Here is a 19,166-nt window from a genome sequence, read left to right on the forward strand (position 1 = left end):
GCGTGTAGGCACCTTAGGCGAATCCCACATCGGCCATGCACGGGGGGAGATCTGGGACTGGTTGTAAGGTCGCATGACGAGGACGTCATGTGCTTAAGGGGGGGAGAATGTAATACCCCGAGAGCCCAGAGAAGTTAGAATATATCGAGGATAGTGTAAGAAAGGAAACAACACCAGCTGGATACCTTTTGGGCTGAATGTTGGCAAAGAACTCCCAAGTTAAGCGTGCTTAACCTGAGGTAATCCAGGGATGGGTGACCCCCCTGGGAAGTTCGTGTAGGCCCATCAGGATAAGTTGTTCTGGTTCTTCCTATCGCTCGAGCGGGATGTTACACAAATATCCAAATCAAGTTATGGAAAAGAAGGATTAACCCACTTGGTGATAAGTACACTAATCCATCAAGGAAAAAACCAAGTCACAAAGAAGGGAATGACTAGGGTACACCTTGGCTAAGCTAGGGTCGCATCTTGGCTAAGTCACCCCATAGCCTAGCTAGGGCCTCAACACATTGTTATGCCTCGTTGAGCTAACTGTTAAGCAGCTGCACTATTGTGCACGCCTTGTTGAGTTCATTGCCTACTTGAGCTTTATCACCATCAACCTTCTTTGCCAAGTTGGGTACCACTGTTATCGAGTTGGGCACATTTTGTCACACCATCATTACTAAGTTGTTGCTTTGCTTCCTCGAGCTACTGAGCTACTACATTATAAAATTTCACCTCTACAAAAGCCTTTTATCATTTCACACTCAAGGTTCTCTAATACTACATAAGCTCCCTATTTATAGGGTTCAAGAAAAGTAAGGAAACCATAAATCAAAAAATAATATCTCTTCTAACAGAGCAGTCATCCACATCTCCATCAACAATTATCATGAATAAATGACTCTCAAAAAATTAAAAGATATTAGCTTAGTTATTCCTCAAGTTAACCAAGTTTCTTTGTAAGCGCCCCTAACTAGGGACCCACAACAAGATGACAAAAATGCCAAAACCCATTAAAACATTACACATCCTCATTGACAACGGAAGCCACACTCATACATTCTTACTCATAGACAAACACAATAGTGTTCACATGCTCACATAAACAAAAGTAACTTAATATTACACACCACAAAATACCCTCAAGGACCTTTGATTAAGACGGCTCTGTACACACTGCTACCCCATAGATGCTGATTCACTTGGCTCAGCCTCTACTTTAGCCTTACCCTTACCTGAAATGATACGAGCAAACATGAGCCACAAGACCCAATAAGTATAACTGGAAGAAAGCGAACATAAGAGTCATGGGTATCAAAAAGCAAAGAGTCATGAATGCCATTTAAAGCACTTTCACATGATAATATGATGAAACATGCATCCATGCTCATATGCAATCTTTTTAAAACCATAAATATGGGATCAAAGTCCAAAACTATGGGACCAAAGTCCATAACATAAACTTGGGACCGAAGTCCATAACATAAACTTGGGACCGAACTCCAAAACATAAACTTGGGACCAAAGTCTATAACATAAACTTGGGACCGAATTCCAACTTTGAGCTCAACACTTTCTCTGCGAATATATCCTGCAGACTTATTCGCTGCGCGCATTATGAGGCATTTACATATTTTTAAAAAATCATTTTCATGTATATGCTTCATGCATTATCATAACATGCATATTCGTAATAACTTCTCATAACTGACATGCAATTAACGAAGCAATATGCACAATAGGGTAACTTTCATGCAAGATAACATCAAACCCTTGCATGTCTACAATAAAGCATCATTTCCAAGGAAAGATAGGGTGATACAAAACCCTATTTGAGATTCAATAGGTATAAATGAAAATCATGGAATAATTTACTAGAAAAAGGGAAATAACTTGTAAAATAGGAAAAAGACTTGAAATTTAAAACATAAGAGCTAGGATCTTGCAATAATAAGAGATAGAGAATGGAACTTGCAAATTAAAAACATGAACTTGAGAAGAGGGAGAAACTGAACATGCCAAATTAGGAATAAGAACTTGCAATTTAATAAGGAAGCTAAGATCTTCCCTCTTAAACAAAAAGGAAGAAGAACTTGCAAAAACTAGGAAGAGAACTTACCTTTAAATGATCGATTCTCGTCCTTATTGTTCTCTCGCTTGTTGCAAAAACTCCTCCTCAAGTTCACGACCACTGCTTCATTTCGTCCTACAATTGCACACCCATATTCCATATTTATACTCCAATTGTTACCCTCAATTCAATGTAACTCCACTGAATTATTCTTTGCACAATTCATCATTTAATTCTCTGCAAAGCCCCTTAATTTATTCTCTGCAAGGCCCCTTTATTAGAAAACATAATCATTCATTTTATTTCTTCAAGTTCCAAAAATTTTTGCATTAAAATTAGAGAACTAATGGGTGTGGCGGACAAGGGCAGGGGGCAGCCCAGCTGCTACCACTTGGCGCGACTAGAAGGGTCGCGCGGCCACGTGGTCGCGAGCATGGCGTGCGATCGGCATGGTCTCTTGCGCCCGTGCGTATGGGCACCATGAGGTGCCTTGAAACGACGTCGTTTGGCGCCTTGCTAGGAGCAAAATCCCAGCCTATTTTCCTTGCTCTCCCAACAACTCGAACCTGCGCCTTCTGCCAAGAACCCCTTGCGCTCGACCGCTGGTTTGGCTGCCACCCTTGATAAACATATCACCTAATTTATTCTTAAGGTTATTTTCTTCCCTCCAAGTTTCATTATTTCACTTACGCCCCAATTGTCCTAAAATCCACTAATTTAATTCACTTCATTGCTTCCAATTAATTTAATTTATTGCCTTAATTCCTCATTTCCTGAATACATCATAAATAACTATCTTCTCTAAATCTCTAAATAGTCAATATTAACCTCAAATACCATAAATAATTAATTTCTCTAAAATTTCCAAATAATAACCTCAAATAATTATAAATACATTAGTTTAATTCTAACAACATACCAAATTTAATATAAACTTCACATAACTCAATAAACCACCATAAAATCCATGAATTAAATATTTTTCTTAAACCCTCGAATATTCAATAATCAATTCAAATGCCAAAATTAAAAGTTGCTAATTATCTCAAATTTCGGGTTGTTACATTCTTAGCTCAAGGATTGGGGGCAAATGATGAGGGAACATGGAGAGAAATTACTCCACTACCCCTTTGGGTCCATCAATCACCATGCAACACACATGTGCCAAGGAAAGCCAATTTGAAGTCGCCATATGTTTTCACCTGAGAATGCCGCATGTCCTTTAGATTCAACTCAGCTCGAATTTGGATCCATTGTGGACATAGAAGATTCAGAATGACTTAGCCTACTCTTTTGGACTTGGTCAACTAGAAATTTCTCTAGCAGACTCAATCAACTAAGGATCTTTTTAATATCTCAAAAATCTCTACAACTATTTTAAAATCTCAGCCCAATAGTCAAATTATACCTTGAATGCCAATCCATGTCATCTATAAATAGGATTGAATTCCTAAAGGTAAAAACACATTAATATAAGAATATTCTATATTTGTTTATCTTTTCTTTATTAATTTGAGACTCTTTCGGAGGATAAAACCCCTCCACTTATAAGTATTGGATTAGAGGCAAAATTTAAATGATTCGTCCAACATCATCCTACATGCATAAAACGTGTTGCACTAGGTGCATGAATTAGTTTTCTTTGGGTAATGGAAGGCTTCTCATGTAGTCTTGTTATGGATCTATACATATTGAATCACGCAGCGAATTAGCACATAGAAACTAGAAACCACAAACAAAGAATGTTCTCCTAACTTTATTCAACCAAAAAAAATTGTCTTCTACATTCTTAGGAATCCTCACTATATAGGAACTCCATGAATAAGGAAAGTTGAAAATTAAATAAGCAAAATCAAAGCACTAATTGAAACAAGATCAGTGCCGCAAACGACAATCAAAACAAACCTTCCTACCAAAAGTTATTAGCTAATTAAACCTTCCTACAAAAAATGGAAATTGCCAAAGTATAGTAGAAATAACCAAGAAGGGAAGTGTCCATTTACTTCCTTCACGCCTGCATCAGTCTCTCCCACCTAAGAAAAACTCGACCTCGAGTTTGCTGAAGTCTCAAGATATAAGGGCTCGTAAGAATCATAACAAGGGTAAAGGTCTGCCACATTAAAGGTCTTGGATATCCCCATACTTTCTGGCAAAGCTACCACATAAGCATTATCATTTACCTTCTTAAGAATCTGGTATGGCCCATACTTCTTAGGCTGCAAGTTGTTGTATTCACCCATCGAAAACCTTTCTTTGCGTAAGAACACCATCACTTGGTCTCCAACAGTGAAAACTTGATTCCTACGATGCTTATATGCTATTGCCATGTATTTGGCATTAGACTGCTCAATTTTGCTCCTCACCTCTGCTGCAACTAACTGCCACTGCTCTACCATTTGTTTAGCTGCTACATTCCTCACACCAGAAGCTATAGGTAATTTGATCAAATCAACAGCATGCCTAGGAACCTGGGTATACACAACAGAAAATGATGACCAGCTAGTAGTGCAATGAATAACGCTGTTGTAAGCAAACTTAGCCTGTGCCAAGACAACATCCCACTGGTTGGGTTTATCTCCACAAATGCTTCGAACCAAGTTGTCTAATGTCCTATTAGTTGCTTCGATTTGGCCGTCTGTTTGGGGATGGGTCGTGGTACTATAATTCAAAGAAGAATCAAACAGTTGCCATAAAGTCTTCCAGAAATGGCTAACGACTTCCTTGAAAAACAATTTAGCTATCCCCATAGCATCTGAAGTCTTCTTGCATGGAATGAAATGCGCCATTTTTGAGAATCTGTCAACAAAAACAAAAACAAAATCGACGCCTCTTGGGGTACGAGGCAGTCCAAGTACAAAATCCATTTACAGATCTTCCCAAATATTTCCTGGGACAGGCAAAGGCATATACAAACCGGTATTCTGTGCTTATCCCTTGGATGTCTGACATACGTAGCACCTTTGCACAAATTTAGACACATCCTTTCTCAAGTGAGGCCAATAAAACCTCTTCTCTACTACAACAAGTGTCTTGTCTCTACCTAAATGTCCAGCAAGTCTACCACCATGCAGATCACGAATGACCTTTTCCCTCAAGGATGTTCTAGGGACACAAAGCTGATTTCCTCGCATTAAATAGCCATCCTGAATATGAAAATCTCCACATGGCTGGTTCGTAGAGCATTTTTCCCAAATGGCCTGAAAGTCTTCATCCTCCCTATACACCTCTTTCAGCAGCTTAAAACCCATGATCTCACTGCTTAGAGTCACCAGCAAATCTGTGTGGCGACTGCGCGCATCTGCCACTTTGTTTTGTACCCTTGCTTTATGCTGTAACTTGAAAAGGAATTTCTGTAGAAATTGTATCCACCTAGCATGCATATCTTTGCTAATTCGGGTTTGGCTACTCAGATGCTTCAAGGCGTCATAATCTAAGAATAACACAAATTCTCGCCCAACCAGGTAATGCTCTCTTGTCTTAAGAGCACGAACAATAGAATAAAACTCTTTATCGTAGGTACTCCATTTCTATCTCGCTTCACTTAATTTTTCACTAAAGAAAGCTACTGGATGCCTTTCTTGAGACAGGACGACTCCGATCCCCACACCACTCGCATCACAGTCAACCTCGAATATCTTGTTGAAATCCGGCAATGCTAAAACTGAGGCATTGCAAAGCTTCTCCTTCAGCAATGCAAAACTGTCTTCAGCTGCCTCCCCCCAATTGAACTTCCCCTTCTTTAAGCACTCTGTGATTGGAGCTGCAATACTGCTGAAATTTTTAATGAAACGCCCATAGAAGGTTGCCAATCCGTGGAAACTTCTCACTTCAGTCACTGTCTTTGGGATTGGCCAGTCCCTAATCGCCCTTATTTTTGCATCATCAACCTGGATCCCTTCAGCACTAATAACAAAACCCAGAAATACCAATTTTCTAACCATAAAACTACACTTTTTTAGGTTGGCATACAGTTTGTTTACCTGCAGGGCAGCCACTACTTCGCACAAATGCACAAGATGCTCCTCTTCCGACTTACTATAAATCAAAATATCATCGAAATAAACAACAACAAACTTCCCATGGAAAGGCTTTAATACCTAGTTCATAACTCGCATGAACGTGCTAGGAGCATTAGTCAGCCCGAAGGGTATTGCTAGCCACTCATACAGCCCATCTTTCGTTTTGAAAGTTGTCTTCCATTCATCGCTAGCCCTTATTCAAATCTGGTGGTACCCGCTCTACAAATCTATCTTGCTAAATATAGCAGCACCACTCAATCTATCCAACATGTCATTCGGCCTAGGGATGGGAAACTTATACCCCACAGTTATTTTGTTAATAGCTCTGCTGTCCATGCACATTTGCTAACTGCCATCTTTTTTTGGGGTCAATAATACTGGGATTGCGCATGGGCTCATGCTCTCCTGAATGAATCTCGTGCATAACAACTCCTCCATCTTCTCCTTTAATATCTCACTGTCCTTAGGACTCATCCTATAGTCAGGCAGATTAGGTAAACTAGCCCCCGGGATGAGATCAATATGATGCTGAATGTCCTACATTGGTGGTAGCCTATCGGGCAGGTCTTCGGGCATCAGCTCTTTAAACTCTTCTAATAATGGTCGAACAGACTCCGGATATTCCTGCTCCTTCTGTTCTTCATTAGCAACTAACACCTGCTTCGCAATCAAGGCATGAACTTCCCTCGTCTCCCCAATTTCTACCTTTATCCCACTCCTAGATTGGGCTTCCTTTATCCCACACCTAGATTGGATGATAGTAAGGAAAGAGCGTGCTTCTACCTTAGAAGCTTTAGGGCGGGATTTCCCCTTTAAAGGCAACAAAGTAAACTTCATTCCTTTTTTTTTTCTAGCTTGTACATGTTATCTCTCCCTGCATGTTGGGCATCTACATCATACTGCCAGGGTCTCCCAAACAGGAGGTGACATGCATCCATATCAACAATGTCACAGTATACTTCATCACTATATTTTCCAATGGAGAAAGGCACCTTACAACGCTCTCTTACCTCGATCTTCTCTATTGCTTTGATCCATCCTATACAATATGGATTATGATGCTTCTTAACTGGTAATTGCAACGCCTCCACAACTCCATTGCCAATGATATTTTCGCAGCTACCACTGTCAATAATCAAATCGATATTTTACTCTTAGTAATAAAATGGTTTTGATAATGACTATATGAAAATCAATCTCTACAATATGGATTATATGAATGAGAAAATAACTTTTTAATATGTGAATTTTGAAGCAAGGTATGGATTATATGAATGAGAAAAGAAATTTGTAATACATGAATTTTGAAGCAAGATATGAAAACCTATAGAAGAAATATTGAGTTTAGTTGAGTGATGTTTATTTCAAAATATACTTTTGATAATCTCAACTTGCTTTCAAAAAGATCAAAATGAGGATTTGTTAAGTTTTCTATGTTTTCATAAGGATAGTCAACTATGTGGTTTTATGCTGTTGACTATGCCTAAAAATAGTCGACTATGTTATATGGATAGTCGACTATGCATAAGGATAGTCGACTATACTGATTTGATCTGTCGACTATTTAAGGCATCTGTCGACTATTTTTACATCTGTTGACTATCAATAAAGGATAGTCGACTATTTTTGTTCATAGAATTCAAAATTCTCTTCACATTTTTACATCTGTTGATTATGCATTTGTATCTGTCGACTATGAGATTTTTGTGTTAGAAATAGTCGACTATCACTTTCTGTTTGTCGACTATGCTTAGCTTTATTTGATAAAATAGTCGACTAACCTATTTTCTTTATCGACTATGTGTTTCACATAAACTTATAACGGCTAGTTTTTGGCGCATTAAATGCTCGCCCAACCACCCACAACGATCCAAATTTTGAACTTGCCCACCATCAACTATAAATAGGTGGTTGAAGACGCATTGAAGGTTGCTGAAACATATTGAATATCTTAATCGACTGTGCCTTCACTGTTACATCGAGCTTTTACCTTTTTCTCTCTATATTTCCATTTAAGAGGCTTTGATATCTTACTGTTCTATTCTTTTAAGCCTCAATCATTCATTTAAAGAGAGAGCTTGTAACTAAGAGTTGTACTCTTAGAATCTCTCACATTCTATATTTCTTATGCTTCCTAGCTTGTGTAGCTAGAGGGCCCATTTTGAGTGGGAAGTTTTGTATTTTTCTAGCTAGGTGCTAGAGGGCTTGCTTGTATAAGCAAGAGGTTGTAATTCCTAGTCTTGGACTAGAGGACCTACTTGGTTTAAGTAGGGGGTTTTAGTAGATTGTTTGCAAAATCCTTAGTGAGGAGCTAAGGTAGTGGATTAGACTTGGGTTAAGCCGAACCACTATAAATCCTTGTGTTTCTTGTGCTTGTGCTATTTGATTTATTTATCTTTCTAAGCATTTCGTTTTTCCTCACTTGGTTCACATATTTATTTTTTGTAAACTTTCTTCTGTCACTTTTATATACTTCACGTTTTATTTCATAAAACCTCAATTTGTGTTAAAAAGCTTTTCAAGTTCAATTAAGTTTTTAAAATAACCAATTCACCCCCCCTCTTGGTGTGTGCCATAGCACCTCCCGTTCTAACACAAATCAAATACTTGATTATCAACAGTGCATCTGGTTCGGAACAGACAATGACGCTGGTTGTCTTCTTCTTGTTTTGGGGTCAGCATTAACCTTCTCACTACATAATTCTCCCATTCTTCTTCCTCATCATATTCATCGTCATCTCCATCAGGCTCACAAGCTACTTCATTTTCATCATCTCGATCGACTATATGGACTGCCTTTCTAAGAGGGCAATCATTGGATCTGTGACCTGGTTGGTTACACTTGAAACACTTCCCTGTCATCGGCTTTGCATAAGGATTCTCTACCTTCCTGGCTATTTGTCCCTCATTTCCACTTGGTGCTTTCTGCTTTCCACCTGATTTATCTTCACTTCTCCCATCATTTCTTGGTTGTATTTCTTGCACTGCCTTATTTCTATCGGTTGGTGCCTTGCATGCTTCAGTATTGTAACTCCTGCGGGAAGAATCAAACTTCCCCTTTTCATGCATCATCAGCTCTGCCTTTAAAGCCATATTCTTGGCTTCATTCAAGGTGAGCAACACCTGTACCCCTATTTTATCTTTAATTTGCGGCTTGACCCATCCAGGTACCTAGCAACCTGTTGTCCTTCAGTCTCTTTTAGGTCGTTCCTTTCAGCAAGCTGCATGAATTTGGCAGTATATTCATGGACTGAATTTTGCCCCTGATGACTTTGGTACTACTGGAATAAAATCTGCTCATAATCTGGTGGAAGGAAACTACTTCATCCTGTACCAAGTTCGCACAGGTAATTTTCCTTCACGCTGTCTCCTGGTCTGCAATCTCTCCCAACAAGCAAAGGCTCCACCTTTTAACCTGCATGCTACTAGCCGCACCCTCTTCTCCTCAGGGATCTCCATGTAATCAAAGAATCTATCTACATCTGCCAACCAATTAATAAAATCTTCAATGCCCAAGTTCCCATTAAAATAGGGAAATCTACCTTCAATCTGAAGTCACCACCATCTTGTCACTCTCACCCCTACCACCATAGTTGGGGCGACCACTAAAGTCATTCCTATGGCCGTTGTTATTTATGAACCCATAATTCTGCCTGCCTCTGTTTCTTGTAGGCCTATAGTTATTGATATAAGCTCTATTTCTTCATCTGACTCTTCATCTTTTTCATAGATGGGATGCCTACGTTCATAGATAGGTTCGCCTTGGGCACCATCCTTCCTTGGTCGTACTCCATCACCATTCCTATCTCTGTTGGCACCTACGGCTAGGACATCCAACCGATCCACAATCTCGTCAAAGCGTCTCTCCAACGCCTGGAATCTGCGATCAACATTCTGCTCCAAAGCCCTCAATGCCGCATCTTGAGCTTGGAATCCAGCCTGCGAGGCTTCCACATACTGATCACCGTCGCGAACATGACCGCCAACTGATTAGTGGTTAATTTTGTAAAAATTTTGTTATAATTATACCCTTCTTTCGATCTTAAATATGGTTTAAATTAGATATTAATATATATTTTATGGTTATATGTAAATTTAAATTGAAAGATGAATGAAATGAAGTTCTAAAATAAATAATAATAATATATAAAATTATATATAATACATATATATCATTATATGCATGCATGTAATATATATATAATATAATCTAATATATATATATGTGCCATGTGTAATACATATATATAATATATAATTTATTAATAACATTAAATTATTTTTATTTTTTTTAGGCATGAAGAATTCAAGCCCATGAAGACTTAAAGTCCATGAAGAATTCAAGTCCATGAAGAAATCAAAGCCATGGAGAAATCAAGTCCATGAAGAAATCAAACCCATGAAAAATTAAAGTCCATGAAGAATTCAAGCCCATGAAGAATTAAGGCCCAATTTGAGCAACCCATGGAAAATATTATTTAGAGAAGGCCCAAGGATTATTTTTAATCCTAATGAAGATTAAAAACCAATTTATAGAAATCTATTTTTATTTTTTATGTGAGAGCTTTATTAGGTGTGTTTTTTAGCTAAAATCCATTTAACTATTAGGTGGATATTATAGCTAAAATCCATTTAACTTTATGAGTGCTTTATTAGGTATGTATTTTAGCTAAAATCCATTTAATATTAGGTGTGTATTATACCTAAAATCCATTTAACTTTAAGTGTGTGAGTGCCCATTAGATATAATTATGTCTAATTGAATAATTGAAATTGTGTGGTTTGTATTGCATCTTGTGGCCTATAAATAGCTCACTTGATTGCATTTGTAAGTGTGATTATTATTCTTGAATAAAAGTTTAGTTGTTTCCTTATAATTCTCTCTTTGATAATTGTTCTTGTTCTTTCTCATTTTCTTTAGTACTTTCTCTTATAATCTTACTTTTTTTTCTTTCTTCTTTTAAATTCTTATGTCATTTATTATTACTTTAATTATTCACCGCCTAAATGGCCGATTAATTTGTGCCTTTAAATTTCTGCAATTTTAATTCTTGTCATTTAATTATTCACCGCCTAAATGGTCGGTTAGTTTATGCCTTTAAATTTCTTGTCATTTTAATTCTTGTTATTTAATTATTCACCGCCTAAATGGCCGGTTAGTTTATGCCTTTAAATTTCTTGTCATTTAAATTCTGTTATTTAAATTACGTCATTTAAATTTATGTCAATTAACTTTCAAATAAAAATGAGTAGTTAAATCTAATCTTGGGTTAAGGCAAGGACAGTGTCCAACGCCAATGATTCCCAAAGAAAGCTGCGCTTTAAATAAGTAACATTAATTTAAATTTCAGTATGAGTGTGTATTAATTATTAAAAAATCACTAGGTTTGGATTGGAGCGTAAGCCTAACTTAGAGCTTTCATGCTATGTATGAGAGTTACTAGAACTGGAAACGCTATCATACCCAAATCCGGATGATTAATTTAGTTGTTTTGTATATTAATTGTAATTGAATTTATGGTAGTTGCTTAAATTAGAATCCCGCATATCATGTATGGGGATTGCTTAACCTAGAACTATCATCATCTCTAATTGCATTTAATAACAAATCCTCATATCTGAAATTAAATTAATGTTGCTAATCTTTTATGCTAAAATTTGGGAATCAACGGGTTGGTACTGAAATTGTCTTAACTCAAGCACTATCCAAATTCATATTTTTACGTTTAATGTTTATTTCAATTTTTGCCTTACTTTATTTTCTAGTATCTGTTGTCTAAAAACAAAACCATAAAAAATCTTGTTGTCAATTTGTCCAAATGCGTGTGCGTGTGTGTGACATTCTTTTTCTTTTGCCATAAATAAATCTCTCAGTGGACAACCTGGATTCATCCAGAAAATATAAATTTAAATTTGAACTACAACTGCACTCGTACACTGGCGAGTATAAACCTCTCACTAAAATAAAAAAAATATAAAAGTTTTATTATGATTTGTTCTTATTATGTTTTAATTGCAGGGTGAGAGTGCAGTCACCAACTATGTTGTTGCCTCATGTCATCAGATTGGGTGAGTTTTAGCCCACTCTGATACCACCTGACGCAGCGAATTAACGTTGAGAAACTAGAAACCACAAACAAAGAATGTTCTCCCAACTTTATTCAACCAAAAAAAATTCTCTTCTACATTCTTAAGAATCCTCACTATATAGGAGCTCCATGAATAAGGAAAGTTGGAAACTAAATAAACAAAATCAAAGCACTAATTGAAACAAGATCAATGCCGTATACGGCAATCAAAACAAACCTTCCTACCAAAAGTTATTAGCTAATTAAACCTTCCTATCAAAAATGGAAACTGCCAAAGTATGGTAGAAATAACCAAGAAGGGAAGTGTCCATTTACTTCCTTCATGCCCGCATCATATAGATTGGATAACACTTCATTCAAATAAGAACAGACATGACCACAATAATTAAATTTGGTTTGACGTCTGTGATCTTCACACCAATCAAGTTAACCATTGCATACCAACAAGGACAAGGATGTTAGAAATAGAAATAGACCAAAAGTTATACGGTGACCCTTTATAAGTGTGAAATCATTATAATAAAAGTAAATTACATTTAGCATCAATAATAGTTTATTAAATTACAATATGAATTCTTATATATTAAAAATTACACTAATCACCCTTCGGTCAAATGTTTGTTAAGAAATTTCAACAATTTTATAAACTTTAAGGTACCTCATGAAACTTAAGTATAATCTTAATGGATAATTTGATAACACTTTATGTGGACTTCTCTCTCTCTCTCTCTCTAGATATATATATGTATATATATATTATGGGGAATATGCAATTCACAACTCTAAAGTAAGGATTCATGCAATCTATTTTTTTTCTCCATTGTAAGTTTAAAAGAAGTATTTTCTTGGCAGCGGCGGATTTACATGTGAGCTATCCTGGACAGCTCATAATTAAAATTAATTTTTTTAATATAAAAAAATTAATAATAAATTAGTTCAAAAAAAAATTTCAACCCACTCCAAAATCTATGATGTACAATTTTACATCTCAAAAAAAAAAAATTTAATCTCTTCCTAGATAAATTTTTAGATTCACCCCTATTTTGTGGAAACATCAAATATATTAAAGAGACAAGCTTTTAATTAATTTGAGTCATTTTCCTTATTGTAAATGTGGGGAGCCAGACATGACAAGTGTCAAGTCTGGTCCTCGTTTAAGAATCTAACTTCACCTGCATTCACCGACCTATCCAATGCTTTGACAGTTGAGAGTGGGTAATTGCCCCTAATTAATTTTGTAGAAAATATATTTTGTGCTAAGTCCAATCTTTTTCGAGATTTCCTTCCTTTCTCACTAAATTTCAAGCAAGGTGGCATGTCCAATCACATCATGGTAATACATTATTGGAAATGCTAGTTGTACAGAATGGTTTAGAGAAGTATTTGTCGGAAAAATTATTTTATTTTTTAATTTTTTTCATTTTTTCCTAAATTTCTGCCCAATTTCCATTTTCACTCTCTTTCTCTCTCTCAATCTAGCCATTGTTGCTCACACTGTCATCACCCCACCCGATCGACCACAGAAACCCGCCATTATCGCTCATACCGTCGTCATTTCTCTCTCTCTCTCTCTCTCCACTGCTTCTTCTTCGCCTCTATCCATCGCATCTCCACTACCTCGCCTTCTCCACCTCGCTCGCCTGCACTAAAGAAAGAACCCATCCCTTAAAAAATCAAGTTTAGTCAAAAATTTAAATTTAGATCTATGGAGATTCGACCATTGGATCTGGTTAGTTTTTTTATATGTAGGTCGATGGAGATAAGTATGTCGGGTGGTTGCCTCTAATCGTCGATAACCATTGACCACGGTGGCTGGTGGTGACTGCCAATGTGTTTATGCGCATGTTGGGTTTGGTCAAAAGTTTAAACTTAGATCTACAGAGATACGACCGTTAGATTCTGCTAGTTCTTGAGTATGTTGGTTAATGGGAATAAGGATGTCAGATGGTTGCCTCTAATCGCTAAAAACCACTAGCCACAGTGGTTAGTGGCATCTGCTAATGAGTTTTTTAATATTGGCCAAAAATTAAAAATCAAATGTACAAAAATCTAGCTGTTAAATCTAGCCTACTTTTGTATATGTTAACCTCCTTGACTTGATATTTCTAATGGTAGGTTCTGATCGTGGAAATATCTGTCTGGCGGCGATCATCCGTCAATCGCTCACCTGTATGTGTAATGTAATTAATTTCATATTGTGGAATTCATGTATTTGAAAAGTTAGAATTCATGTAATGTAATTAATTTCATATTCTGTAATGTACTTGAAAAGCTAGAATTCATGAATTCTATAATTACATGAATTTTAGCTTTTCAAGTACATTACAGAATATGAAATTAATTACATTACATGAATTCTAACTTTTCAAGTACATGAATTTCACAATATATATGAAATTAATTACATTACACATATGGCTAAGCGGTCGACAGATGACCACCGCCAAGTAGATATTCCTATAATCAGAGCCTAGCTACCATTAAAAACATCAAGTTAAGAGGGTTAATATACACAAAAGTAAGCTAGATTTAAGATTGAATTTTTGTAAATTTAATTTTTAATTTTTGCCCTGAACTGAAAAACGTATTGGCCACCGACCATTATGGCTAGTGATTTTTGGGGATTGGAGGCAACCACTCGAAATCTTTATCCCCATCGACTCATATATCAAAAAACTGGAAAAATTCAATGGCTAAATCTCCATTAATCTAATTAAGCTTAATTTTTTTGCCAAACTTGATTTTTGGGCAGGTGAGTTTTCGCTTTAGTGAGGGCGGGCAAGGTCAAGGAGACGTGGTGAAGTGAGAGAGAGAGAGAGAGAGAGAGAAACGGTAGTAGCAGGTTTCTATGGCCGGCGAGTGTGGACGACTGGGCCGGTGTGAGTGGTGACTGCGTTAGCAGTAGTACAGGGTTTTTATGGTTGGTTGAGTGAAGACAACGATGATGTGAATGACAGTGGTGGGGGCGACAGGGGTGGCAGGATTGAGAGAGAGAAAGTGTATGTGAGAGAGAGAGAGAGGAGGGGGGGAGTGAAAATGAAGTCAAGCAAAAATTTAAAAAAGAAAAAATAAATAAATAAATAACACCGCCACTAAAGTCCTTCCTCACTAAAGTCCAAGCAAGGTGGCATGTCCAATCACATCAACTATTAAGGCCCTGTTCTCTTTGTCGTTTTCGTGCCATTTTCTGTTTTCAATTTTTCAAAACACTCAAAACGTGTTCTCTTTGTTATTTTCAAAAACGCATTTTTGAAAACAAGTAAAAATTTTGTAAAGGAAATCCAAAATAATAAAAACTCATTTTGGCTGTTTTCAGCCAAAACACAGGTAAAAGATGAAAACATGGAAAACAGCAAGAATTTCTTCTCACGCAGTGGCAGACGCTCCCCCCTCCCGCCCTAGCCTCCATTCTCAAATCTCTTCTCTCTCTCATCTTTTTTCTCTCTCTCTCAAACCTCGGCCAAACATTGCGCCTGCCATCTCTGTCGCAGCAAGAGCCTCCATCGGCCTCGCGCGCCATCTCCGTCGCTCCTAGAGCCACTGTCGACCTCGCCCGCCACTGCCGAAAGTTGCCATCGATCCACTCCTCTCCCCCCAAATCTGGCAAACCCCATCCATTCTCTCTCTTCTCTTTTCTCTCCAAAACACCCAAAAACACAGCATCGCCTCCGCCACCGGCTATGCGAGCCGCTGTCTACCACCCACCGTCGCTCTCCTTGCATCTCGCGTCCACCATCATCGCCTCCCCTCCGTGCGAGACCCCATCCATTCTATCTTCTTTGTTTTGAATTCTTTTTTTATTTGATTTTTTTTGTTTTATTTTATTTGATTACGAATGTGTAATATGATATGTAATATAATTTTTTTTATATTAATTTTTTAATAATTTATAATTTATTAATAATTATTTATAATTTATTTTAATTAAATTTATTGAATAAAATATTATAAAATGATGTTTTTCAAACTTTCAAACCAAACTCGTTTTGTAATTTTTTTATTTAAGAAACAGTTTTTCAAAATAACAAAAAGAACACGTTTTCAAAAATCTTAAAATGGACAATAAAATCACAAAATTAAAAATGAATTCAAAATTCAAAATTAAAAACTGAAAAACTAAAAAACACCACCTAAATTAAAGAGGGGAAGGCTGTATTACTGAACGAACTCACACAAGAAAAGGCTGTATTACTGACCCAACAACTAAGTCCTGCAAATTTTTAGTTTATTTAGGTGAACTTCTCTCTCTCTCTAGATATATGTATATACATATATATTATGGGGAATATGCAATTCACAACTCCAAAGTAGTAGAGGATTCATGTAATCTGTTTTTTTCTCCCTTGCAAGTTTAATTAAGAAGCATCTTCCTGGAAAATGTCGTCTTCATCGTCTCTTACTTTCACCGTGAGAAGGCAAGAGCCTCGACTGGTTGCGCCGGCAAAGCAAACGCCTTGTGAACTCAAACCACTCTCTGACATTGACGACCAGCAGGGCCTCCGGTTTCAAGTTCTCGTGATAATGTTTTACAGGAAAAATCCTTCCAAGGATGGAGAGGATCCCGCCAAGATCATTGAAGCAGCACTCGCTGAGACCTTGGTTTTCTATTACCCGTTAGCCGGCAGGCTTATCGAAGCCAGCAACCGGAAACTCATGGTGGCCTGCACCGGCGAAGGGATTTTGTTCCTAGAGGCGGACGCCGATATCGAGCTTGAGCAGGTCAGCGACCCGCTTCAGCAGGGGTTTCCGTACTTGGCGAAGCTTCTGCAGGATGTTCCCGGATCCGATGGAATCGTCGGTTGCCCACTCCTTCTCATTCAGGTATTTTTTGTATATAAAGAATGATAGCCTATTTATAAAGATTAGTGACATTGAGATAAAAGAGCAATAATATATTTGTCGAAATTCTCCGTTTAATAAAAGGGCTTGGTCAAAACGATGCCAATAAACCTTAGAACAATCATTGGAAGCTTGAATTGGTCGTTTTAACGGATTCACGGCCATATTAACTTCCTAAGATTTGCTTGATAAACTGATAGAATATTAATGATTCTTAGTCTGAATTGAACCGAAAATCTTAGAGTGTTGGGTTAATTCGGACCAAACATTATGGCACAAAGTTACAAACTAATTAATGAAACAATACTAATTAATTTGGATTGTGATCAACACAGGTGACTCGTTTCCAATGTGGTGGCTTCGCCTTTGCAGTTCGCCTGAACCACACCATGAGTGACGGCTCTGGGCTAATCCAATTCCTGAACGCCATTGCCGAGTTTGCTCAAGGCAAAGCAGACTCCCCTTCTGTTACTCCCGTTTGGCAAAGGGAGGTTTTATTCGCGAGAAACCCTCCTCGGGTCACTTGCTTGCACAATGAATACGAGCCAGAGCTCGACCTCGAAGACCAATCCAACGGTGATGGTAATGAAACGATGATCAGTCGATGGTTCTTCTTCGGTACTAAAGAGATAGGTGCCCTTCGGAGCCATCTTCCCCCGCAGAAACGACCGAGATTCACTAGGTTCGAGATAATTACAGCTTGTATCTGGAAATGCCGCACAATTGCGCTCGGCATTGGCCCGAATGAGAGCGTTCGAATTTCATGCATTATCAATGGTCGCGGCAAGGCTGGGCTAGATATACCGGATGGATACTACGGCAACGTTTTTGTCTGTCCAGCATCGGTTTTGAAGGCCGAAACGGTTTCAAAATACCCACTGGAATATGTTGTGGAGCTGGTGAAGAAGACGAGGAGCCAAGCGATTGATGGCGAGTATTTCATGTCAGTGGCTGATCTTATGGTGACTAGGGGAAGACCGTTGTATGCAAGGAAAGGGAACTTTATTATTTCTCATGCGGCTCAACTTGGATTCGACAAAGTCGACTTTGGGTGGGGGAAGCCGGTGTACGGCGGGCCGGCTGCGGCCTTCTCTCTAATGAGCTTCCTCTCGAGTTTCAGGGACAATGAAAGAGGAGATGGGATTCTGACGGCGATATGCTTGCCGGGGTCGGCCATGCAGAGGTTCGAAGATGAACTGAAGAAGATGACCAAGGATGCTTTGAGAGATGTGAACGGTCACATCCCAGCGAGAATTGCATCTAAGCTCTAAAGTAATTGGTTGAAGATTAATTTGAATTTTCAAGATGCATGTATGTGTCTTGGTTTATCTGTGTATGCAAGTTCAATGTCACTTTATTAATTATGGGTCATGTATTAGTTATTTTGCTTCATGTAATTAGTGTGCCGAATAGATTCATATACTTGGACATATTAAGAATCATGTTTGTACCTGTAAGCACCCCATTGTATTTGAGCTTGATTAATCCTCCTCCTAAACACTCTTCTCTCTTAAAAAAGTCTCTTCCTCCTAAAGATCCCTCTCTTCTCTAACAATAATTAGGTTGTGAAACAAAATGGTTAATTAATTCTTACATAGAATAGAGATTAAGGGTATCATGTAGCAGTGGAAGTTTTTGTATTTATTAGCTAATACATATGTGTTTTTTTTTTTTTTCTAGTTAAGTTGGATATTAAGGAATTTTTTGAGTTTTAAATTAAGATCATAATTAACCCTAGCCTTAGAAGGTTAGGCTGATCTAGTTTCTTGAAGTGTCCTCTTTCACCTAAATTTGGAATTATCTAATACATGTGTTGGTTTTCTTCCTCTACTTCTTATTCTTTTTATTAATAATTTAATGCCAGAATATTATTTAAAGCAATGTATAAATGTTTTATTCACGACAAAGTTGATATGCTTATTTAGTAAAATTTAGCCTTTTATTCTCATCTTCGTTTATAAACAATAACTAATACTGTATTCATGTTAAATAAATATATAATTAGCCAATAACAAATGTCCAAGCTAAAAAAGTCATTAAGTATTTTTTTTTTTTTTTTTGCTAGGTAAACCACACTGTATTTTAGTGAACTTTTTAATATTTTTAGTACTAAATTGCACGCAGACAAATGTAGCAAAATATAAATGTGCTTCGTACACAAAA

The 19,166-nt window shown here is 37.3% G+C and overlaps 1 protein-coding gene across 1 annotated transcript; it reads left to right on the forward strand.

Moving 5' to 3' along the window:
• The first annotated feature begins 16,368 nt into the window (after positions 1-16,368).
• Positions 16,369-18,537, forward strand: LOC127812481 (alcohol acyltransferase 16-like). Its single transcript, XM_052352879.1, has 2 exons — positions 16,369-16,985; positions 17,339-18,537. The coding sequence occupies exons 1-2, from the start codon at positions 16,542-16,544 to the stop codon at positions 18,272-18,274; spliced, it is 1,380 nt and encodes a 459-aa protein (XP_052208839.1). The 5' UTR covers positions 16,369-16,541; the 3' UTR covers positions 18,275-18,537.
• The last annotated feature ends 629 nt before the right edge of the window (positions 18,538-19,166 follow it).

Source organism: Diospyros lotus, chromosome 11 (assembly GCF_014633365.1).
Source record: "Diospyros lotus cultivar Yz01 chromosome 11, ASM1463336v1, whole genome shotgun sequence".
NCBI lineage: Eukaryota > Viridiplantae > Streptophyta > Magnoliopsida > Ericales > Ebenaceae > Diospyros > Diospyros lotus.

Coding starts and splice junctions, on each gene's coding strand:
- LOC127812481 (XM_052352879.1), top strand. CDS start 16,542: ATGTCGTCTTCATCGTCTCTTACTTTCACCGTGAGAAGGCAAGAGCCT. Junction 16,986..17,338: donor GCCCACTCCTTCTCATTCAG/GTATTTTTTGTA, acceptor TGATCAACACAG/GTGACTCGTTTCCAATGTGG.